Source organism: Carex rostrata, chromosome 3 (assembly GCF_964058835.1).
Source record: "Carex rostrata chromosome 3, lpCarRost1.2, whole genome shotgun sequence".
Lineage (NCBI taxonomy): Eukaryota > Viridiplantae > Streptophyta > Magnoliopsida > Poales > Cyperaceae > Carex > Carex rostrata.
This window is the reverse complement of record NC_135920.1, coordinates 750,596-774,889: the sequence shown is the minus strand read 5'-3', so window position 1 is coordinate 774,889 and position 24,294 is coordinate 750,596. Positions and strand designations below refer to the sequence as shown.

The window sequence follows — 24,294 nt, the reverse complement described above, 5'->3', positions numbered from 1 at the left end:
TAAAATCTATGATTATAGAAACCGGGGCCATTTTTCTTTGCAAATTTATTATTAAGTTACCGAAAAATTAAAAACAATATCAAACTTTTTATTCCTTACTAGAATGTTCTAAATGCCATATATAAAAAAAAATAGTTATATAAGTTCTGTACTCAACAAAATTTTGGACAAAATACAAAACTATTCTGAAAAGTATTATTAATTTGAGATAATGGAAGGTCATTAGTGCAAAAGATGCCAAAGGTGATTAAACTGGAAAGCCTGGCTCATAGTTTTATCATACCTGATTAAATATATCTGTTAGAAATAGAAGCCGAAGCTGGATTGAGGGGGCAAAATAGTAACTTCAAGTTCCCTCATTACTTCCCACGAAGTCCACGCACCACGTTTGCCCTTGAGAGACGAGAAATGATTGAAAAATCGAGGGTAATTCGGTAATTTCGGAGTCCCGAGGTAGAAAAGGCACAAAATATACGTTCCCCCTTCCCTTCCACCCACAGAGCACACACAAAGGATAGGAGAAAAATAAAATAAAAATATAGTACAAAAGAGAAAAATTAAACTGGAGAGAGAAAGACTGAAGAGGGATTAGAGAAAGGTGGTAGATGTGAGGCGTCACCTTCTTCTTCTTCTTCTTCTTCTTCTTCTATACCTTGCCTGTCGCCAACTTCTTCTCTTTCGATATTTTTTCTTCCAGTTATACCCTCCGAATTTCTACCAACTTTGGAGAAATAATATACTAAACCAACCCTGCCTTCCTTCTTCTCCGCTCACGGCGACTTGACCGAGGTATTGACTTTGTCTCCTCCTCTAAATTCTAATGGGTCCTTCTCTATTTTTCATCTTTTATTTATGAGCTAGGTCTTATGAGCTTTTAATCTTGAAATTTTAGCAACCCGGTCTTTGTATGTTTGTTGTTTTCCGGGATTGTGACCTTGTATCTGAAAGCTTTTAAGAGTTTTGGATAATTTTTAGCTCGTTTTTGTCGATTTAGATTTGTTTTGAGCAAAGACTTTTCTTGGTAATTAAGGGGTTTCGATTCCAGAGAAGATAGCTCGAATAAAATTGCTATATATATATATATATATATATATATATATATATATTTTTTTTTTATGGTTTTGGTAATTCTTTTTTCCTCATTTGTTGCCTTGTTGGTTGTTCGTTTTCTCCTTGATTTCTTCTGTAGCTTGGAGCGTTTACTTTGGGGGTTGACCGCACATGTGTTTAACAAACCTAGCTTCTTTTTTAGCTGTCGTTCGGTTATAATTCGAGTTAATTAGATTTGAATTACAATGATTTTCTGGTTATCAATTCAAGCTTTGTCTGCTGTTTTGTACAAGTATTGAAATTTCTCCTCTTTTTGTTTGGGAAGAAAGTTTATATGGTGTTGATTGTTTGAATTGACTTTGTCTGGGAGTATGTGGTAAAGGTGGCTGGATTCATTTTTTTTTTTTTTGGATTAAATAGCAAAAAATATATATTATTTTATTGGGGTCATGATTAGAAAGTATCCTCTGTTTGTGAATTCAATTTGGACAGATAATTGTGCAGTTATCTTGTTGGTGTAGTGTGTACGCTCATGTACCATGTTTATTTATTTTTTTTTCATTTATTTTTTTTTCATGGTGAAGGTGGCATTTAATTTAATCATGGTTAGCATAAGGAGGCGAAGACATCTGGGCCTTAATCCTGGTAAACTTCATTATCATAATTTTTTTCCTAATCCCATAAACTTTGTAAGTAATTGAATACAGTATATACATATTTCTAGGCACAAACAGAGTAAGAAATAAGAAGTCATTTATTTAATCCCACTAGTAAGCATTTTCTTTAAAAGATGATTACCTATTTAAATCTTGCTCCTTTCATATGAGTTGAGCTTTATTGTCAATACATATTTGTTTAATATATTTTGTAATTTTCAGTGAATAGTTTGAATGCGGGTGAGAAGAGCCCAGAGAAACAGAATCAGAGTGAGAATCAAAACGACAGTCCGATTTCAAATCAAAAGCCATTCAGTGTGCATCAATTGCCGCCAATTTCGTTTAACCGGCAACCGTCGGTAAACTTCCTTCCTCAGGTTTAGTAAAAGGAAAAATATAGAAAAAGGCAAATACAACTTTTAAACACATGCCTGAAATTAAGGAGAATATTACCTTTTATTAGGCATATATTTGTAGTTTGTTTTCTAGTTGGAAATAAACAGACAAAACATTTTTATTATTCGTCGTGAATGTTTGGCCAATGAGTTGAAAATTTGTAACGGCTAGTATGTAGCAACAGTCAAACAAACTCGCATTGCATAAAGTTTGATCGGTAAGCAGTCTAGTCACCAAACAACCTGGCAATAAAGCATACATTTTAGTCATTGAATTTTTTTGATTCCAATTAAAACATGGTCAAAATTGTCAAGACCCTAATTGTTAGCTCAATTGTTGTTCCTTATTTTTTTGTTTCTGCTTTTGCTTCTCCCTCTTTTCCATCTCTATGGTGCTATTTGAGCCTGATGCATGTCCAACAGTGCCAACATCCAGTTTTCTCTTATTAATTGGAGTTTATCTAATTTGTTTGAAAATTTTTATGATAGATTGAAAGTTCTGAAGAGAAACCAGGACCATCAAGCATATCAGCTCCTTCTATCCGAAAGATAGAACCAAGTAATATCTCTCAATACTACCCTGGTCAGTTGTCAACTTAATGTATTCTCTTTGTTGCTTTTATTTGCTCGTGCAACTGGGACCAAATCTTCGAACTCCCTCACCTGCCGTCGCCTTTCCCCCGACAACCAAAAGAATATAAAAAAGAACAAAAGGGGGGGGGGGGGATGCAATATTCATTTTTGTATTTTATAACTAATATCAATTTTCAGAGTATTGCTGCACAAAATGATTATCATTTGACCTGTTTCGTATCTGTTCAGCATCGTACTGGACCATTTTGGTAACTTCCCTATTTATCCTTTGTCCCGAAAAGCAGAGAGGAATGATAGATGAAACAAATGGTTCCGTAACAGCTCATGCAGTGCACCACAATTTATTTGGGTTTAATGAACTTTATTTGGATTACACATATAGGGAAGGAAATAAAAAGGAGAAAAAGGCACAGGAGAAAGCAATATGAGGATCAGGAACCATGTGTAATGCGAGGGGTGTATTACAAAAACAATAAATGGCAAGCTGCTATTAAAGTTGACAAGAAGCAAATCCATTTAGGTACTGTTGGGTCCCAAGAGGAAGCCGCTCACTTGTATGACAGGTAATTGTATTGTCTATTTGAAATTCATTTGGTACACCGTCTAGTCCCAAGACGAACTAACTTGTGCAATTGTGAGGAAATTTTTGTTGTTGAGTCCTGAAATTTCCCCAAATTAAAATTAGGTTCATTATTACATTGCTGTATCATTTAAGGAAGTTTGAATGGTTGCTAAACTTTTATGTCTTGTTTTATTGTGTGTCCTCTAAGAGTCAATATATTTCCTTTTTGTTCAGTCTGTGACCTGGCTATTTGATTTTTTTAAATGAGGTCCTGTGAGTTATTTTCAATTCTGCTAAAAAAACTTAAGTGTATGCAAATTTAAAGGTCCTATTTTCTTTTATCTGATGGGGTGCTGTGACTTTTTATGTCATCAGGTTTTTCTGTGTTACTTTCCTTAGTAATTTCAATTTCAAAACAAAATGAGTAAACAAATAAATAAAATCAGAATTTAAGGTCTACATAACTGGAGAATTTACCAGGGATGCTGAACAAAAATAAATTTGGGGGGGGGGGGGGGGGGGGGGTATTGAGAAGATGGAATGTTCTTATTATTTTTAAAGGCTTGAACAATTATTCTGTTACTTGGGACTACTTTGAAGATCTATCCATTTTACTGATTTCAATATGCACATGCCAGTTTTGGTAATGTATAGAATTCATTTTACTGATTTCAATATGCAACATGTACACCCAACCCAGCTTCGAAATATATAGAATGCAATTGAACATTGGTACCAAATAAATAAATTTGGCATGAATTCCATACTATATGTTGCTTAAAATCATGCTGGTTTGGCTTAATAGGCACATTTTCTGGGTACTTGTACTAGGTTTATCCTACTTGTGTTGTTTGTTGTTTAGAAATTTAGCAATAGAAATAGGGAGGGTCTAATAGGATATGTACTAAGGTATCCCTGAACTTGTACTTGGTTTATTTGGCACACTAATGAAATAAGATTGCAAACTGGCATGCACAAAAGTTGTGAAGCTGGGAGGAGATGTCACCAAAAGCAATATTTGCATAATTATAGTCTGGTGTTATTATGTATATTTAAAAAAAAATTTATACCCAACTCGGTACCTTTTCAATTTGATTAATAACAGAGCGGCATTTATGTGTGGAAGAGAACCGAACTTTGAACTAACTGAGGAGGAAAAAGAGGAGCTTGGGCGATACACTTGGGAGGCCTTTCTAGAGATGACACGCAACAATATCAACAACAAAAGTAAGATATCTTGTTTTGGGAAATTTGATTATATGCCGATGTAAAATTAAATATAATATGGTTAAGGTCAAATTGGTTGGTCTTTTGTGGGGTGTTCATGGATCATGAGATCGTTCCTTCTTTTGGTTAATATTATCTGAATGCCCCTAAGAAAAGTCTAGCGTTAGAAATATCATATTCTGATTCAGAGGAAAGATTATCTCATAGACTCATAGTCACCTTGAAGTCGTAGAAATATTTGCTCTGTCTATATTTTCATTTTTTTTTAATCAATTCTAAATTTCGAACAACCTGTGAGTACAGCCTGGAAAACTAAAGAAACTCCTTCGAGCCCGGACAAAAAGGAAAGTGAAATCATGTATAATACCCATATAAACATGAATTTGTCACCTATAAACCTCTCTAAACTACCCTGCTTGCCATAAGGAAGATTTTGAATTCTTTTTTCTTGAAAGAATAACATGAGGGATGAAGAAGGGGTTCTTAGGGTTTTGACTCCAGAATTGGGACGGAAGGGGCATTTGAGACACTTCTTATTTTGGTGGGTTCTGATAATTGTTGTTTGTTGGGACCAAAGTGGACCCTTGGGGTTTGACATCAATGTTATTTATTTGGTGGTTATAATAAATTCTGTCGTATATATTTTTGGTCCCTCTTTTATGAGTTCATATTCCGCCACTGCCTGGGGGCTTTACTATTTTTAATAATTGAAGAAATAATTTGGTTTTCTTCTCTGCTTTATTTTTGTTGTTGTTGTTGTTGTTGTGTGTGGCAGAGCAACAAAGGAAATTTGGTGGTGCGAGGCGTAAAAGGATGGAGATTGAGGCACAAAGTGATGGCAGTTCATCTCAATCTGATGGCACGGATCCTGATGCATTGGCTTCTTAATCCTTGCTTTGGTCTTCTTTTCTGTGGTTTCATTTCTTTACATATGTATTAGAGTATACCATAACCATACGGGTGATGAGGTTTGAAGCCCCTATTAGGGCTTCTCAGGTTTTGATGTCACGTCCTCTGAGAAACATTGCATTTGCATGGTTCAATACATCGTTGTATTCATGTTTTTAAATACTTGCATCTGTTTATTCGTTGCGAAATATATGCATAAATCCTTTACAACAAATATAGAATATGAAACAGAGTCAAGCTGCCTATTTTTTTTGTTCCAATTGTGTTTTATCAACTTGTATATTCTTCTTACTCCACCCACATAAAATTTCGAAATAAAATAAAACAACAGCAAATCGAGTCTCCGATTTTATTTAATACGAACAAAGTATAAAAAAAAAGTAAGAAAAACAATAGTTAATCTCAAAGCTGTTCTCATTTTTTTTTCCTCAGATAGAAGCTGAAAAATGTCCATCGTTCTTCTTATAACAAGTCTAATTATAAAGTGCAATAAACAATGAAAGAAGTACATCCAGAACTAATAAACAAGCATATTGTTAGGGTTTCCTAAAGAAGAGGCTAGAAACAAGAGACATAATTTTATGAGTAATGATCTTAATTGTATTTTTTATTTCATTATTGCGTAGAGTACAAATGAGATATATTTATAATAACATAAAGCTCTAAAGAGAGAACTCTATAAATGACATATTCTAAAATACTCTATACTAAATACTAAATTTTTCTTCCTTAATATAGTTTACTATTCTGACATCCTACTAAATCAAGTCTGATGAACTTATATAATGAGATGAGAGGCATAAATAGCACATATGTATGCTTTTGCATGTTACAAGGGAAAGAAATTCAAAGTATTACGAGTGAGATTGCTTTGCAAAGCATGTCATGTGTATCGGTTTTTTATTCGGCGCACATCTTGACACAAATCTGGTGTCTGTTGTATCAAAACACACTTGATAGGTGTATATTGTGAAGTACCATAGCCTCACTCTATAGTCTATACTATTAGCAAATAGTTCAAGCTCCTGCACAATTTAAACCCCTATAGAGTATGAACAGAACAGGACATGTTGGACAGTTGCTGATGATCACTGAAAAATATCAAAAGGGATTTAACGGAGTATTGGCGCTAGCGGAGTTGCGGAACCGATGCACTCATGCACCACTGCACCAGTGCCTTGTAACGGAATTGAGCCAGGAATCTCTAATATGGGCCTAAATTTACATAATTCAAACTGGGCTGGACGTCGGTTACGGCCCAATTAGATAGCGAACCTCGAACCTCGTAGAAGCACATACAAATGTCGGCTAGAAGACTCATGAATTCGGATCAAATCTCAAAGAAGTAAAATATTGTGGCCTCAGTTTTGCAGAAAAAGGAAAACCCTAGAATTCGCCGCCGGTGAGAAGATGATTTACGACGTGAATTCGCCCCTCTTCCGCTCCTTCCTCAGCCAGAAGGGTGGCCCCTCCGATCGCCGGTAACCTCACCTCTTCCTTGTCTCCTTTGTTTTTTTCGTACGTTGTTGCTGTTTGTTGATTGTTGTGTCTGACAGTAGCTCTCACGATTGTTACAATAGAGAGATATAGAGAGGGAATCAGTAGATACACTTTTTGTTTCCCTCCTGAATTATTGTAACAAAAGTAGGAATTAGTGAAATCCAATCGCTTTTAGGGATATTATAGAAGCTATTGGCTTTTAGTTTTGCAGATGTGTGATAATTTCTAAAGCCTTTTTTTTTGGCTAATTTCTTAGAAAAAAGACAGGTTCTTTCATATTGGTTTTAAACCTTATGTTTTAAATGTCCTGAGATACAATTATAAATTTGGTTCATATTTTTTGTATAATTTAATGATGTTGGGATGCTTTCTCAGTTGCTTAGGTCAAGGGTTATAAAACACCCTTTGTTGCATTGTTTAGTATTTAAATGAGAAGGCTTCCTTTATTAGTTTTGTGAAAAATTAACAAGTACCATTTGTTGAGTTTGTTAACAAATATTATTTTTTGCTTTTTGTTATCCCAAATTGATGTTCTTCCTTGGTGAAGTGTGAATTTTACTTGTGTGTACACCCTTGGTATATTGGATGATTTAATTCTTCAGTAGCAGGATTGGCGAATTATAAAAATATAGTTAATTCAAAAGTTGGGTTATTTAATGTGTTTTGCTGAAGGTCTTCAATTAGCATTTGCAACCAGTGGCCTATAAATCAGATATTCAAGTTTTCTGTGGTGGATAATATTTTGAGGTGTTTTAGGGGTGACTGTAAAATTATTTCCACCTTCACTGTCCTGATTATTTTCGTTTGTTCATGTATAACAGTTATCTTAGTTTACTGTGAAATTTGTACCACTGGTTTGGAATTGATTTTTGCTCTGTTTGTAGTTGTAAATAAATTGATTCTTTTACGAGGGGGTTCAAATGCCTCTATTTTTAAAAACTTTAATAACTCAAAATTTAAAACTTAAAAAGTCAAAATAAAACCGTTGGATATGATCTACATCATTTTGTCTATGCACGTGTAAAAAATTATAGCATTTCAACTTTGTTTTGGTTCTCATGACGAGCTTGTAAAATCGTACTAATGTGGATAATTTTTAGACGTTGATTTTTTAAATTATTGATTCACATAAAAACAGCAAAAAATTATCATTTATGAGCACATAGATAAAATAACATAGATCACATCTAACGGTTTTATTTTGATATTTATGATTTAAATTTTGAGTTATTAATGTTTTATAAATGGAGGCACGGTGGAGGCACAAAAAATGGAGGCATTTGAGCCCTCCTCTTCTTTTATATATCATATTACAGAAATACTTAGTAGATATATTGATTTTGTTGCTTTGTTTGCTTATTCTTTCTTTCAGCTTTTCTTGTTCCAAAAATATTACTTGACACTAACATATGGAAGTTCTTCCACCCTTAATACCCGGATTGTTTGTTGTATTGATCTAATACTTTCTGCTATTAGCTTTATTTCTCTTGTACTGGATGCTAACCTTGGTAATGGTATACTTTGTGCAGAGATTAATTTTGCTATTAAAAAATTGGCCTACCTTCCTCTTTATTGTTTTCACCCAAAAATATCCTCTTAATTCTCTGTATTTAATCTCTTACAGGAAAAATGACGAGCAGAAGTACAAGGAGCAGAAGCCCAAGGCCAATGAGAACAAGCCAATTATGACTGAATAAGGCGGACTTTTATATTGTTTTGACAAAATCACAAAAAAAAAAAATGTAGGTGTGTTTTGCAAGTGTGTTATGTTATAGTGTTGTAGCAATATTCTGGGTACTGTTACCTGATATGTTTTCAGTGATGTTATCTGCATTGTATTTGATGTATGATAATATGATATTGATGTAATACTTGGAATGTGATCAAGTGTTGGTTTTTTTGGTTTGGTTTCATTCATGTTTTCATCGCGTGATTTAATGAGATATGTGAAAACTTATTCTTCCATGATAATACGATATATCACCTCTGTTATCAAGTCATCAATCGTTTTTATTAATTAAATTTATTATTTATTATTTTTTAAATAAAAAGGACATGGTTCTTCACCTGAATATTTGATTTCATGATCTGCGCGTGTATAACTTTACTCTGTAAAATTGGTTGAGATTCAAGACCTCTAAAAGTGTATCATGTCATCAATCGTTTTTAGTAATTAAATTAATTATTTATTATTGTTAACTTCAATCGTAGTGACTGTAAATTATATATAATTTTACTAATAAATGTCTATCATGAGGCATTAATTGAAGATACAAATTAATTACTTTATTATGTAATCGTCTATTAAAACTTTATACACGTTATGTCGAATTCCATTTGGTATTATTTTTATCAATTTAAAAATCAAATTTGTTCTCCAATTTGTACGTTCTTTTGGCGTAGTCCGAAATATAATTCTAGTAATATATACACAGAAAAAAAATATAAGAAGTCGTGATTGTTAAAAGCTCAAATAAGAACTTAGATAATTATTTTACATTGAACTTCATTAATGCTTCGAAAATTCAAATATATCAGTTGTATGTATATAGAAAACAGCATGCATATTTTTTATTCATATTTTTCTAATTAGGTGCGAAGTCTCTACTCTAGCTTGCATAGTGATAAAATTCGGAATTTATTTGTAAATAATTCATTTTTTGGGTGTCGGATTTTTTTAATTAGAATAACATATTATTCGGTTGAAGAGTTTTTACCGAATTATTTATGAATTTTTTTTACTCTCTTGTGGAACTGAAATCTCTGATCCAGATTTAATATATAATTTCGAATTATTCATAAATTATATTCAAATTATTCTCAAATGACAAAATTTGACCCCGTCGATCGGAACCTGAATAATTCATTTGTCACTGTACTAGCTTAGCAGCTTAGTCATACAACTAAGCACCACACGCTCTCTGCTACAGGGAACCTAAACGCGCTAACAATCCCCGCTTTTATTGTCATCTTTTACCAGAAATCTGGTCGGTCTGCATAACTTCAATCAATAAATTACTACACGTCCATCAAAGGGTGCTCTTCAAAAGTTCCATTGTCACTGACAAATGGGTTATACTTGAAATGGGACCCAGTGATCAGTGTAAGCAGAGGCCACCTCCTTAAAAAATTATCATCGTTGAAAAGAACACAGATACTTTAAGTATCACAATCAACCCGGAAGGCCAGAACCCACACTCACAGTCTCACTCCCCCCCGCTCCACCGTCAATGGCGATCCGGATTCGAAACCCTACTCTCTCTCTTCTCCTCCCCATTCTCTTCTTCTGCTACTCAACACTCCTGCTTTCCACTGCCACTTCCTCTCCAGATCCAATTCGAGCACGAGCTGATCTCCTACGAAAGCAGCTCACCGATCTCTCCTATGTCTCTTCTCTCTACGCGGGTTCCTCACGAAAGCTATCGCTGGAGACCTCCAAACAATCGCGCCTCTTCTCTAACCTCTCGCAAAATTTCTCTACCCTGCTCTCTTCAAATCCGCCACAGGATATGTCGACATTCGAGAGGGATGCTCGTGCCCTCATTTCATCCTCACGTGCGCTCATCTCCTCTTCAAAGGACTCTTTTGATCCCCAGCTGAAGATCCAGCGGCTCAAAGATGCAATCTTTGCAGCAAATGAGCAGTTAACTAAGGTAGATAATTGTAGATATTTTTTTTTTCTAATGTAGTATATCCATCAGTAGGAGGTTGCATAATTTCACGTAACCATACCGGTGAGGTTCAATATTGAGCCAGCACTGAACGAAGCTCCTTTAATTGGCTATTAAGCATAGTTTGATTTGCCATGAGTGTGCTGTGTGCTTGGCTTTCTATTTTTGACTAATTAATGACATTAAAATTTTGCGAACCCTTCCTAGCCACAGCCCAACCTGTAACAGTAGACTACTAGGGTTTTCTGATACATGATTAATTAGTTAGGTTGGTGCTGTGCCAGCTGTGCATACCTGGTTAGAGCAAACCAGTCAGTTCTTCTTCCTGTAATTATCAGTTATACATTCCATACTGGATGGCAAGTTGATACCAGTTCATTTCAAACATGATACGGCACAGACCATCCATTTTCAAGGTCAGTCTGTTATTTTGTCTTAGATTTCATCTAATCTCCAATTCCCCCTCTCAGGCCAAGAAGAGTGGCGCATTTTCAAGTCTCATTGCAGCAAAATCGATCCCCAAGTCCCTCCACTGTCTGGCCATGAAGCTGACTGCTGAGCGGGTGGCTCACCCAGAAAAGTACACAGACCCAGTCCAACCTGCTCCGGAGCTGGAGGACCCGCGGCTTTACCACTATGCAATCTTCTCTGACAATGTGCTCGCAGCCTCAGTTGTGGTCAACTCAGCTGTGAAGAATTCGAAGGACCCTTCACGCCATGTTTTCCACGTAGTCACTGACCGTATGAACCTTGGTGCAATGCAAGTATGTAAGAATTCGATGCATAGCCCTGCAATAACTCTGAATGTCATGTATACCCTTCAAAAAGGAGATATCTCACATTCCTTGGTTTCCTACATGGCTACAGTCCACAGTTTTTTTTCAAATTCTATCAGAAAATTTGTAGAATTGGACAACAGTGAGGAAGGAAGGATAGAGGGGGTGTACAGTAAGGAAGGAGAAAGTTCTCCCCATTTATCCATGGCTGTAGCACATTCTCTATATTGTTATAGGCTATGTTTGGTAGGGGATAAGGTGGAGGGATAATAGATGACTCTGATCCCATGTGAGAATGGCGATAACAGTTATTCCCATATATAACCCTATCCCTCTACTTTATCTCTCTACCAAACATGGCCATCATGAATTACTAACCCATATCACTGGTACAAATGAGATATCTTTTGAATTCTATATTTGTATTTTGCTACATTTTTGTTTTAATTATTCTGTGTATATGTGTGTACTGACAACACTGCAGTAAGATTAGTTGACAGTAGTATGATCAGCTATGCCACCTGACCTGCACAATATTGGTATACAGTACTACAAATGTTTTATTGAAGTTAGGTTTGCTTTTCATAGCAGCCGTCAAAACCTTGAGGTATCTAGTACATACTCTGCATATGAGAAATAGCTCCAATCCCCCATCTTCATTTATATTTCAAAAGTGTCCGCACTTACACCTTGGTCTCTTCATTTATATCAGTAGAAACAGAATTTAGGGTAAGTCTAGCTCCTAAGGAGAAAATGACTTGGGAGAAAGTAGAGTATGTCTAGCTCCTACTAGTTTTCTGGTGGTTTATTAAAGTCATTTTGGGGTTTTATGGGTGGAATATAACTTCATTATTCCTTCCCTTTTTATTAGGTCATGTTCAGGCTAAAGGAATATGCAGGTGCCCACATAGAAGTGAAAGCTGTTGAAGACTACAAGTTCCTCAACTCTTCTTATGTACCGGTATTACGCCAGCTGGAATCAGCCAACCTCCAGCGTTTCTACTTTGAGAACAAGCTTGAAAATGCAACCAAGGATACAACCAACATGAAATTCAGAAACCCAAAGTATCTCTCCATGCTTAACCATCTCCGGTTTTACCTTCCTGAAATGTACCCCAAGCTCCACCGCATATTGTTCTTGGATGATGATGTGGTGGTGCAGCGTGACCTTACCGACCTTTGGAAGATTGATATGGATGGGAAGGTTAATGGTGCAGTTGAGACGTGCTTTGGATCATTTCACAGGTAAAGCTACACTTTATCCAGGGGTATTTTGGTATACTTGCCTGAATTTATTTTTGAAATTTTGTTCTCGTTTTTTCTACTTTAATATTTTTGTTGATGAAAGTTCGAAGATACTTTTGAGATATCATCCTTATTTTTAATTAAGAGGCAAGATGGTGATTTTGTAATTTTGTTGCTTCAAAGCTGTAGGTATCAACTTTCCCTCGTGCAACTAGTAGGTTGTAGCATAAACCAAATACTGTAGCTGAACTTTGCCTTGTTTCACTAGTGGGTTGTAGTGAAACCAAATTTTGTAGTTGTACTACAATCCAAAGGCATTTCATAAATTTTTCTGGATGTTTTTTTGAGAGAATTGTCTGGATGTTTATTACCTTTAGTTTTTACTATTTTCTTGTAGAATATTTGGGAGTTATCTGAACAACACCTGGAAAGTTTGGTACATTTGCAACTAATGCTTTACACAATGGACCTAGCAATTAAATTTTTCCATATTATTTTATTTTGTAGCATATGCCTCAAAGAAGAATAGTACTAAGGGTAATAATGTTGCATCTAATAATAGGTATGCCCAGTATATGAACTTCTCACACCCACTGATAAAGGAAAAGTTTGACCCAAATGCCTGTGGATGGGCTTATGGTATGAACTTTTTTGACCTAGATGCGTGGAGGAAAGAGAAATGCACCGAGCAGTACCACTATTGGCAGAATCTGGTATGTGAACTAGATGTTGGTAGTTTTGACTTGTACAAAAATATAGGCCGTAACAAAGCCCAATCGAACCTCAGAACACTGTAAAATATGTAATCAAGTGTTAGTTCAGGTCATTTATGCCCCAACTGATTCCCAATTGCAAGGGAGCAATAGTTTACTTTTGTTTGGACTCAGGACACAGCTCAATTAATAATTGTACAACTAATCCTCGACATTGTTGAATTAGAACACAAGTGGTGTGCAATTGAGCCTCGTTCATCTGTGTCTCAATACCTGTATTGTAATTTATGTATCAACGAATGTTTAAGATATGATTTTAAAAAGTGGCTAAATCTTGATCAAATGAGATCAATACCCAAGCAGAACCACCAAAATTATGTATTATACTTGTTGGTTCTACACTTTAATAATTCTTCTAACAAAAAACAATATTTTTTATTTACACAGAATGAGAACCGAACTCTATGGAAATTGGGAACCTTACCGCCAGGTCTCATCACCTACTACTCGACAACAAAACCGCTTGATAAATCGTGGCATGTGCTCGGGTTAGGTTATAACCCTAGTATAAGCATGGAGGAGATTAAAAATGCAGCAGTGGTGCATTTTAATGGTAACATGAAACCATGGCTTGACATTGCCATGAACCAGTTTAGGCCTCTGTGGGCCAAGTATGTGGACTATGACATGGAGTTTGTTCGTCGGTGTAATTTTCCAGCTTAGGAATGTTTAATTGAAGGTTCACGTGTGACCACAAGCAACTAGCTCTATCATAATATATATAGCATTTAATTACATGTATTTTTAAGGTTATGTTGGTAGCTGGTAGTACATGTTTTTTCTAGTTGTTTTCCGATTTGCAAATATTGTAATCACTGTTGGTTAGAATGAGGGATTTGGTTCATTTCTCACAACAAATGTAAGTAAGAATACTGCTGAAAAAGCTAGTTTGGAGAAACATTCTTTAATTGCATCAGAATGCATTGGATTAGACGTGTGCTTTTGTGATTTATAACGAGGTTGAAACACATTTTTTTAGTGTTAACTTTGCGGCCTGAAAAGGTGTCTGAGTTTATATAATATAACCAAATACTTTGGGGTAATTTTTCGAAAGCATCGGCCATAGTGGACTACTGGTTGGTTGCATCAGCACTTCAATTAACAAATGAAATCAGAATTCCAGTTGGCCACATCTAATCTAATAATTTGTTTTGATTTCGATAGATGCGTTGCGTGGTTGTGATTTCGGTTTTTGGGCTTCTGAACGGAACCCATGAGCCCAAATCCTAATGCTTTCCGGGCCGAGAACAGTACTTATCTTTAAACTGGGCCGATAAGTAATTTCTTAGGCACGCACACGAATACGATCTGATTCGAACCGCCTTGCTCTTGCTCCACGTAGTGAATCGTGATCAACGAGTGGATACTTATCGGCGCCTGTTCGACGCACCTCTATAGTCCCACTAACAATAACCGCTCACTACTCCACAATTGCCAGTTGGCAGTTGCCACTTGCCACTCCATTAAGTAGTTTATCCCCATTAATTTTGTCCCCAGGATCCCAGTAGCATATATATAAACCCTAGATTAACAATTAATTAATGACTCAATTAAGTCAAGTTGCGCTGCTCACCATGGATTGTTCACCTTTCAATGGTTCTTTCCCCTCTAACTCCGCTCCCTCCTCCCGTCTCTTACATGGCACCACCACCATCATGCCTCTCAAGTGCAAGCCTATGAAGAGAAAACCAAACCCTAACCGTGCCTCAGTCTTCAAAAGCAGTGCTGCCATTGCACCTTGCACCGAGTGCGGGAAGCAGTTCAACTCATGGAAGGCGTTATTCGGCCACATGCGCTGCCACCCGGACCGTCCATGGCGCGGCATGAATATGAAGCAAAAGCAAAAGCCTAAACTGCATGCTGTACAGGAGACTAGCAACGTTAACTGGGATCATATCACAGACGAGGTTACCAGAGCAGCGCTGATTCTCATGGAGATGTCGGGACAGTCAGTTGAAAAAATTGTTGATTGCATGAGAAAGAGTTGCGAGGAGGAGGAGTTCGGGAAAGCGCGCATTGATCTCGACTCACCTCTGATGGAGGAATTTGCAAAGGTGGAGAAGCCATTGCTTGACCTCAATTTGGCGCCTCCTGTTGAATACTGATCAAGCATGCATGCGTACATAATATGTACGTAGTTAGGTTAAATTGTACAAGTTAGTTTGCATGAAAATTAACTTGTAGTTTCACACTTTCACTAATATTAATTAGTTTGTTTGTTAACTTGCTAGCTGTTGTTAGAATTTTTTTCTTGTATAATGAAATTAGTAGAATAATATCATACTTCTCTTTTGGTAAAGCACTGCAGTTTGCTTGATTAATTGTTTAATAGTATTCTTGCGTGGAAAATAAAAATAGAGATCCTGAGAAATGTTTGTTATCTTATTGGCATATGCATGGTAAATTATTTTTTGAGTTGCAATGGTGTGTAATTTTCAATTCTTTAATTATAAACAACATTAATTAGTAGAACAGCATGGAGTTCCAGCCAATTAAACTATAATTAAGTAAGAGAGTTATTTAAGGCATTAGTTAAATTTCAGTCAAAAAGCATGCAAAAGTTATTAAGCATTAATTGTTTATGATCCACTTCCATTCTTTATAAAAAAAAATATATGATCAACCACTCATCCTTTCATTCATTGGTTCAATGGTTCTCCTAAAAAATATATATAAAAAAAAGATCCACTTCCATTCTTTATAATATTATGATAAGTATATGATCGTTCAATAGTTCTCCTAAAAAAATATTAAAAAAAAGATCCACCTCCATTCTTTATTATATTATGATAAGTATATGATCGTTAATCAATATTGGTTCTCCTAATAAGTTAAACTATCAACTTAGAGGAGAAGGTCGGAGGTCGGGGTACTGTCATAAACTTCTGGTATATATATATATATATGAGCTACACTACTCCATGGAGTAAAAACTCGTTTATACTCCACGCTGTATTTTTATTTTAAAAGTCCAAACGACCGATCCGAATCGTTAGATGTGATCTCCATATTGAAATGTGCTTGGAAACCAAATTTTACGTTTTTTGGAATTTTTTTTACTATTTATTAAGCAATTTTGAAAATTGTTGTTTTGCTGTGAACAGTAAAAATTTCTTGACCATCGGATCAGCGATTTTCAAAATTGCTTAATAAATAGTAAAAAAATTCCAAAAAATGTAAAATTTGGTCTCCAAGCACATTTCAATATAGAGATCATGTTGAACGGTTCGGATCGGTCATTTGGATTTTCAAAATAAAAATATAGTGTCATGGAGCACCAACGTGTTTTATTCCATTGAGTAGCATAGCTCATCTCTCTCTCTATATATAGAGTAAGGCTTCGCTACTTCGTGAATTAATGAGGTTGTTTTAATTCGCGCTCATATCTCTAATTTCAAAGTTCAAAATAGCCGATCAAAACAATTAGATATTTAATTTATATTAAAATGTGCTTGGAGACCGAATTTTACATTTTTTGAAATTTTTTTACTATTTATTAAGATGGTTTGAAAATCGCTGATTTTTAATGGTGCAGAATTTTAATAAAAACAACAATTTTAAAATCATCTTAATAAATAGTAAAAAAATTTCAAAAAATGTAAAATGTGCCAAGCACGTTTTTTAAACATCTAATGATTTGGATCGACTATTTGGACTTCGAAACTAGAGAAATGAGCGTGAATTAAAACACCCCCATTAATTCACGAAGTAGCGTAGCCTTACTCTCTCTCTGTATATATATATATATATATATAGAGAGAGAGAGAGCCCGGCTAATTTGCTGGCAAACAGTAAAATCTGATTTTCAAAGTGACTTAATAAATAGTAAAAAAATTCTAAAAAATATAAAATTTGGTCTCCAAGCACATTTTAATATAGAAATCACATTTAACGGTTCAGATTGATCATTTGGACTTTAAAAATAGAAAAATGACTTGATTGCATGGGAGGCTTGGTACAAACGTTTTGATATTAGCCAATATATATATGTTTGACCTTGAGTGACACGTGAACTTGATCAGCAGTCCTATATATATCAAACGATAAGCAATGCAGTAGTTGAGAGGCATTTATTATCTATTCAAGAGGCCGTTTGCTTAAGTGCGAAGTTTGTTTGAGAAGTGGCAAATGATTACAATTTCGTTTTAGCAATTAATTAATGGACCCTAAATCTTATTCAATGTTAATGTGATATGATAAACCATTTAATTAATGTTATATTTCATTAAAGGCTTAATTGTGTTTATCAATGCAGCACTGACTAACATTTTATTTCAGTTTTTACCAATTGATGACAAAGAAAACCGAAATGTTACAGTTGATAAATATTCAGAACCAAACTGAAAGCTCTGGATCTTTGTAGACCAAATAGCAATATATAATGACTAAAACTTTTAATTCCTATTCAGTCCCTAAGAATTAGAAGTTTTATACAATCAAAGAACCAATCGTAAAGGGTAACACTATGAAGGGCAGAGATTAATTTAGCTTAATAATACAAATGATCGATGACATATTTTACTCATACAATAAATCCATGAATTATGCTTCAATGCCTCAACTTTTGCAAATTAATTTAGCATTTTCTCTAATTGAAATTTTCTCTATACATAGAATCATCCTCTGTTTCTAAGCCTGGAAATCTTTCTTTCATGAAGCTAATATCCTCTCAGAAAATTAAGAATATCACCTTGGCAAAAGTGGAACTAGACATTCTTCCATCAATTTGGCCCCTAAAATTTGATTGGATACTGTCATGAAGGTGAGACAGGGGGAGAATGTAATTTTGAAGTAGAAGTAGGAGAATCAGAATCTACTGTATTAGGAGAAAGGCATACATCTATCTTAGGAATCTCAACTTCTGATGTTCTGATAACAGGCACTTGAGTTGGTATTGCGGCCAAATTTTCGCTCATGTCTCTCGTTTTGTGCAGAATGAAGGTGCCACACAGAATTGTAATGAAGCCGCACATTGCTGTCACAATGTCTGATATGTTTTGTGAGTCCCACTCCTGAAAATTAATTATGTGCTGTTTTAGTAGATTATAATTGAAAATCTGATTTACTTAGGCTATAATTAATGGTCTAAGCATTTTAGGCAACAAACTTGGCTTAAGCAAATTATTTTTCTGGTGCAAATTTGTCTGTTAAGAAAAAGGGTAATGAAATGCAGTACATGTGAAGTATTAACATAATGACAAACACCAGAACAGTTATGGCCGGTCAATTTTCAGTATGGCACCTGCACCTATCCATTTGGATGAATTCATATCTGCTGTCATAAAAGCTAAAAAATTCCCCAAAAAGCAAGATGAAATATAAACCACTTTAGTTTGATTAAACGGCTCGCATGGACAGAGGATGCAGAATCCCATTTAAATTTAGGTTGAGCCTTTTCATGTTATATGTAATGAGATTTAATAACTTCTTCACTACAAATTTGTGTCCTTTTAGGAGGGTGGATAGTAATATATGACCTTGAACATGATCATGCTAGCAACAATGGTGAAGATTGTGAACATGACATAATACACTGGAGAAACCACCGCTGTATTAAATTTGTCCAATGCCTACATTTTCACATGATATATATAAATTTAGATTTAAGTTGAACAACATGCCTCACAAGAAAGTTGGTAACACGCATTACTATTTTTTTTATCCATGTGCCTTATTCTTGAGTTCAATTCAGAAATGGATGGATAAAAGAGACGAATTTCCTTAGATACTAAAGTGCACTAAGAAAGAAATAAAGAATTGGAACTGGACATGTTTCATAAAAACCTCAACAATTACTGCATTGGTGCCACGTTTTAGCAGTTTAATACTTACACTGTTTCTATATTAATTAAACCTCAATCATAATAAAATGGTACCAAATTCTTGCATGGTGTTCTAATCTTGGACTCGCTTTCGATTTAAATCATTATGTTCTTATTTAGATTAAAAATTTACTTACCTTGTTTAAATAGTTCAGTTGTACAAGGCAACAAATAATAACAACTGCCACGAAAAACCAAGTCTGCACATACTTGAACTGATTATTGCCTGAAAATGACAACTTCAAAGCAATTGCCACAGCCTTTACACTCATAACCTGTTAGAGCACCCAAAATAGGAAACAAAGATGTGAGATAGTGTTATATATAAAATTTTAGTTTGTAACTTCCAAATCTCAATTATTCCTCATCCCCATAACACCAATCTCTTTCAAGGAAAGGGCTAAATTGCCCTTGTTCTTGACAAATCATCCCTCCAAGTAGTGAGCAAGAAAGAGGGTATGGTATTTTCAACACATTTCAATAAAACAAGTTGAAAAGCAAAGTTCACCTTTACAAGGAATAATTATGTACCAAAAGTAACATAAAGCTTGTGCATTTTTTTGTTATGCCTTTGACTTACCGTAATTGAACCCATAAGGGAACATATACTGATATATACTAGCATTTGCTTTCTCCCTCCTCGTGGTGCGAAATAGAGAATTAGAACAAGAACAAACACCACGACGATGCATGAATAAACTATAAACCCTGTTAACATAGAAATGAAAGAAAGCATGTAAGAGAGAAAAAATAAATTGCATAAATATATAATTTGTAATCATTCTTGATTATAAAGTAATATGGGGACTGCACCCTTAGATTGACTAAAAGAAATGAATTAGGTATTCAGCAGTTAAATCACAGCAGCTCTGCATAGTAAGATGATAATTTTATAGCATAATCATGGTATGATGCTTCAAACTCCTTAAGAAAATATAATTAGGTCTCAAAATCTTTTGGGGCCGTAGTCCCTCTCTGTCTCAATGAAGCTCGGCATCTGGTATTCAGCGATTATTAATTCTACTATTCATTCCTTAATTTCATATTATATGTATATAAGTTCGGTATAAAGAGATTTCAGAAAGAGCAGCATTAACTTACATTGAAATTACCAAATAAATTCTGATTAATTAGAACAAAGAAGAGGATGTCATTGCTTCATGTGATGGTGATTATTACTACTAATTAAGAACAATGAACAGTAAACAAAGACAAAACACCTGGTTCAAAAGCAAGATGCCATATTTCCTTGACAGAATGTATCTCCCTCTCTTTCGGGGCATGCATTACAATACCAGTGGAGCCCACCACACAAAGAATACAGCCCACTGCACCAAATATATGCAACTTTTCACTCAATATGAAATGTGCTAGCACTGCACTGCAAAAAGATAAATTATTCCCAGTTAATACAGAAACAGATTTGTCAAAAGGAAGAAACACATTTCTCACTTCTCCAAATAATTTCGCATTACCCCTGCTTTATCGCTCTGTCCCACTATCTAAGAGCGAGAAAGGAGGTGTAGTTTCCGCAAAAAAATTGGCAAAAAAAAAAAATGGAAGGAATCAAAGAAGTAGACTACAGCTCAGGACTCGGGCGATATTTATCTGTAGTAACTAGTAAAGTCTGACGCATGAAGGTTCTTTCTTGTGCCAAAATCTAAATATGCAAAAAAATATAATCTCATCCTTATAAATGGTACCTGACAATTATGCTCATAGCTCCCAAAGGAGTTACAAGAACAGCAGGTGCAAATGCATAAGCCGCAAAGTTCGCCGCCTCACCACCAATCACTATATAAAGTACATGAAAACATAGAAAATTCTTATATATAGACAGAAAGCTGTACTTTCATGTTTCGAACAATTTTTTTTTTACAGTGCTGTTTCGTATAGGATAAAGTTTTGGATTGTGTGTGTTATGGCAAAGTTTTTTCTCTAATTTTTTGTTCCATATCAGTGCTAGTCAAGTAAAACCCCGAATCGGTATCAAGCATGGGTACAAAAGCTTCATCTGCTTTCATTTACTTTCATACTGACTTCCACACTATATTAAGGCAGTATTGAATTGAAGCGACGAAATACTAAAATGAAAAAAAAATGAAATAAAAAATGAAATTAGCAACTTACTGGTCATCATGCCAAGCCACCATAGTGGCTCATACAAGTATGAAAAACCTCCTGATGCTGAAACACACAACACCACATAACAAAATTTAATAGTCTGTTTATGAACAACAGTGCATTTCTTACAAGTTAAAAAAAAGAAATGATCAAACTAGAGTTCGGGACTAGAATGAGCATATGAATATAATGATGTTAATGTGATTTACAAAGAAATTTATTTATAAAATAAAGATATCAGTAAAGATAATTTGCAACTAGATGGTAATATGTAGTCTTTTAATTGAAAGAAGAAGAAAACAAACATGCACTGATGCCAGACTCGCCAGCTTTCTTCAAGCCGATCTTCTTTATAACAAAGCTTGAACCAATGAAGGCGCTAGATGACAAAGCCAGTAGGAAACCCAATGCATTGTCTGATATAGTCATCTTCTTTATAACAAACTCTTCAAATCCTACGCCAAATTAATAAATAAATAAATAAAAATTTAGAAGCGAGTCAAGACATAGTTAAAACCAATCAAAAAGCAAGCCAAAAAGTTACAGAAAAACAGAGAATCGAAAGAACAAATGTGTGAACATACTTAAATTTACAACCTTAATTAGGTTGGTTGATTTGTTCTATTCAATTCAGCCCCACAAAACCTATGAAGCAAGTGCTTCATATTTTAGCAATTTGAGGTGATGATCTGCATTCAATTTCAAATCCCTGAAAACATATATATATAGGAAAGAGTGACATATCAGCAAACTAACATTACAAAAGCTGGTAACATAGACAGATAAATTGATAAACATAATTAAAGAATTTCTTATTTTAATGGCATTACTTCAACAAACAAAATTTACAAAATATATATGCAAATCTTTCTCGACAAACCTTCGAATTGAACGGATTGAACCGGAATGGTGCAGATTCTGGGGCCTCGAATCCCTGTAAAAAAGAAAATGAAACAAATAAAGTTACGTAATTAATAAGGAAAATATATAGTAGTGATCGAAAATGTTGGAATTTATTGATCAAACCTTAGGGAATTTCTTCGAAGCCCAAATCCGAATGAATCAAATGCAATGTATTATGTACGAGAGATGAAATTCTTTTCTTCGGCTTCAATTTGAAGAAAATCTTCTCACAAAATTAAACAAAACTTATTAGGAAACTGAGAAACAATTCCAAAAATGTAATAGAAAAAAATAAATAATAAAGTTTCTTAATGGAACCTTTTCGAATTTTTCTGAATTAATGCACGCCAGGAGGAGTCAACAAAACGAGAAAGTTAGAAAATACAGAAGGAAACTAGCGGTGCATGGAGCATCAGAGAGAGAGAGAGGGCATGACATGACAAGGCAACGTTCGGTTATTTTTCTCAGGAACTCCAAAGTTTTTTAAAAATTATAGAAAAGGTAAAAGATAAAAAAAGTAAAAGAGGCGCGTCATTAGAGAGAGGACAGGTATCTTTTATTGATGGACCCTCATATTATTTTTATTTTGCAGTTAAATCATCAGGCATTAAATTACAACTAGTATTATTTCTATTTTGCTTACGCAGAGGTCTTTTAACATTGGTAGATATTTAATTTGCGCGAATTTTAAAACAGAACAGACAGTTTAAATATATTAACTCAAAAGAATTTTTTTTTTTAGTTAATGCGGAGGACACGAATTCGTGATCCTGTGGGTAATTTATGCACCGAATTTCGGAAAGAATGTTGCGCATATTATCTGATATTTAAATGAAACAATGTGACTGTGAAATAATATAATTTTGTTAGTCGGAAATATTTTGTCTACGAGACAACAACATATTAACATTAAGGGCGTGTTCGGCAGACAAATGGGAATGGGCGCGGGCGTGGGATTTGAACTGAAAAACACTGTTCCCGTGGGAAAAAAAAAATTCAGTTGAACTGAATTTTTTTTTTCCCACGTAAATAGTGATCTGGCCAAACACGCCCTAAAAGCTGATAATACCAGTGACATACTAGTTATTTCTTTTTCTTTCTTTTTTTTAAAAATCTGATAGTGACTAGTGATTTGCAACTCGGGCGGGTACGGGTACCCCGGGTATACCCGTCTCGGGTACGGGTATACTCAGGTACAAGGGTATTCGGGTACGGGTATGGCGGGTATAATTTTCAAAATCCATACCCTACCCGTCCTATACCCTTACCCGTGTACCCTTGACGGGTAAGGCGGGTACGGGTACGGGTATTTTTTTTTTTTTTTTTTTTTGCTGTTTTTTTTTCTGGTTTTTTCTGATTTTTCTGATTTTTTTGGGGCGAAAAATCAAATTTTTTGAATTTTGAACTGTGATGAACAGTACTCGGGTATACGGGTATGGGTAGTCGGGTACGGGTTAACTCGGGTAGGGTAAACTCGGGTATTGGTCTAAAATAACGGGTCTGGTCCGGTTTTTGCCCGTACTCGCGTACCCGAGTACCCGACCCATACCCGGGCTCGGGCACGGGTACCCTAGCTGGCGGGTACGGGCGGGTATACCCTTAACGGGTTTTATTCAACCTCTAATAGTGACTACCTAGTTTTTTCTTTTGTACTTTTTAAAAACCTCATATTGACTACCTAGTTTTTTTTTTTTTTTTTAAACCTGATAGTGACTACCTAGTTATTTCTTTTTTAAAAAAAAAAAAAACTGATAGTGACTACCTAGTTACTTTTATAGTGTAATTTTTTTCTATTATGTATATTGAAATTCGATTGAATTTTATTGTCTTGAAAAAATTTATATAGTTGGATCTTCCTAGTAAAATATTAAATGTGTGTTTATATTTTAATGGTTATAATTTAACTTTGTGATCATGTATATTTTTGGTTCAAATTCTAATTGTCATATATTATACATTTTATTTTCGGTTTCTTCAATCTAAATTTTTTAGTTCCGTCTTTGAGTCTTTGAGTATTTTTTTTTATTAAGTACGAACTATATACAAAATATTTTAATATGACAAAATAATATCTTATAAATTTTATA

At 34.8% G+C, this 24,294-nt stretch overlaps 5 protein-coding genes across 11 annotated transcripts; 4 read left to right on the top strand and 1 right to left on the bottom strand.

Moving 5' to 3' along the window:
* The first annotated feature begins 485 nt into the window (after positions 1-485).
* Positions 486-5,630, top strand: LOC144552115 (Integrase-type DNA-binding superfamily protein). Of its 7 annotated transcripts, none has more exons than XM_078300225.1 (7): positions 486-789; positions 1,635-1,695; positions 1,929-2,065; positions 2,591-2,660; positions 3,078-3,258; positions 4,363-4,484; positions 5,260-5,630. In XM_078300225.1, the coding sequence occupies exons 2-7, from the start codon at positions 1,653-1,655 to the stop codon at positions 5,370-5,372; spliced, it is 666 nt and encodes a 221-aa protein (XP_078156351.1). In that variant the 5' UTR covers positions 486-789; positions 1,635-1,652; the 3' UTR covers positions 5,373-5,630. The 7 variants fall into 7 exon arrangements, with proteins under 7 accessions (XP_078156351.1, XP_078156349.1, XP_078156346.1 ...); XM_078300223.1 differs by having other exon boundaries at positions 2,591-2,684; XM_078300220.1 differs by lacking the exon at positions 5,260-5,630 and adding an exon at positions 4,788-5,073 and having other exon boundaries at positions 2,591-2,684.
* A 1,089-nt stretch (positions 5,631-6,719) lies between these two features.
* Positions 6,720-8,806, top strand: LOC144552114 (wound-responsive protein-like protein). Its single transcript, XM_078300217.1, has 2 exons — positions 6,720-6,874; positions 8,518-8,806. Exons 1-2 carry the CDS (start codon positions 6,804-6,806, stop codon positions 8,588-8,590), a joined length of 144 nt encoding a protein of 47 aa, XP_078156343.1. The 5' UTR covers positions 6,720-6,803; the 3' UTR covers positions 8,591-8,806.
* Positions 8,807-10,068: 1,262 nt separating this feature from the next.
* Positions 10,069-14,258, top strand: QUA1 (Nucleotide-diphospho-sugar transferases superfamily protein). Its single transcript, XM_078300216.1, has 5 exons — positions 10,069-10,546; positions 11,035-11,328; positions 12,212-12,585; positions 13,148-13,298; positions 13,746-14,258. The coding sequence occupies exons 1-5, from the start codon at positions 10,124-10,126 to the stop codon at positions 14,019-14,021; spliced, it is 1,518 nt and encodes a 505-aa protein (XP_078156342.1). The 5' UTR covers positions 10,069-10,123; the 3' UTR covers positions 14,022-14,258.
* A 661-nt stretch (positions 14,259-14,919) lies between these two features.
* LOC144551060 (uncharacterized) lies at positions 14,920-15,485 on the top strand. The gene has a single exon (XM_078298859.1). It carries the CDS (start codon positions 14,933-14,935, stop codon positions 15,461-15,463), a length of 531 nt encoding a protein of 176 aa, XP_078154985.1. The 5' UTR covers positions 14,920-14,932; the 3' UTR covers positions 15,464-15,485.
* Positions 15,486-17,813: 2,328 nt separating this feature from the next.
* On the bottom strand, positions 17,814-22,618 carry LOC144552112 (putative magnesium transporter NIPA1). Its single transcript, XM_078300215.1, has 12 exons — positions 22,526-22,618; positions 22,331-22,430; positions 22,185-22,238; positions 21,610-21,748; positions 21,311-21,367; positions 20,884-20,974; positions 20,401-20,561; positions 19,761-19,888; positions 19,318-19,455; positions 18,836-18,928; positions 18,197-18,370; positions 17,814-18,091 (listed from the first exon to the last, which is right to left on the bottom strand). Exons 4-12 carry the CDS (start codon positions 21,731-21,733, stop codon positions 18,080-18,082), a joined length of 978 nt encoding a protein of 325 aa, XP_078156341.1. The 5' UTR covers positions 21,734-21,748; positions 22,185-22,238; positions 22,331-22,430; positions 22,526-22,618; the 3' UTR covers positions 17,814-18,079.
* Positions 22,619-24,294: the final 1,676 nt, after the last annotated feature.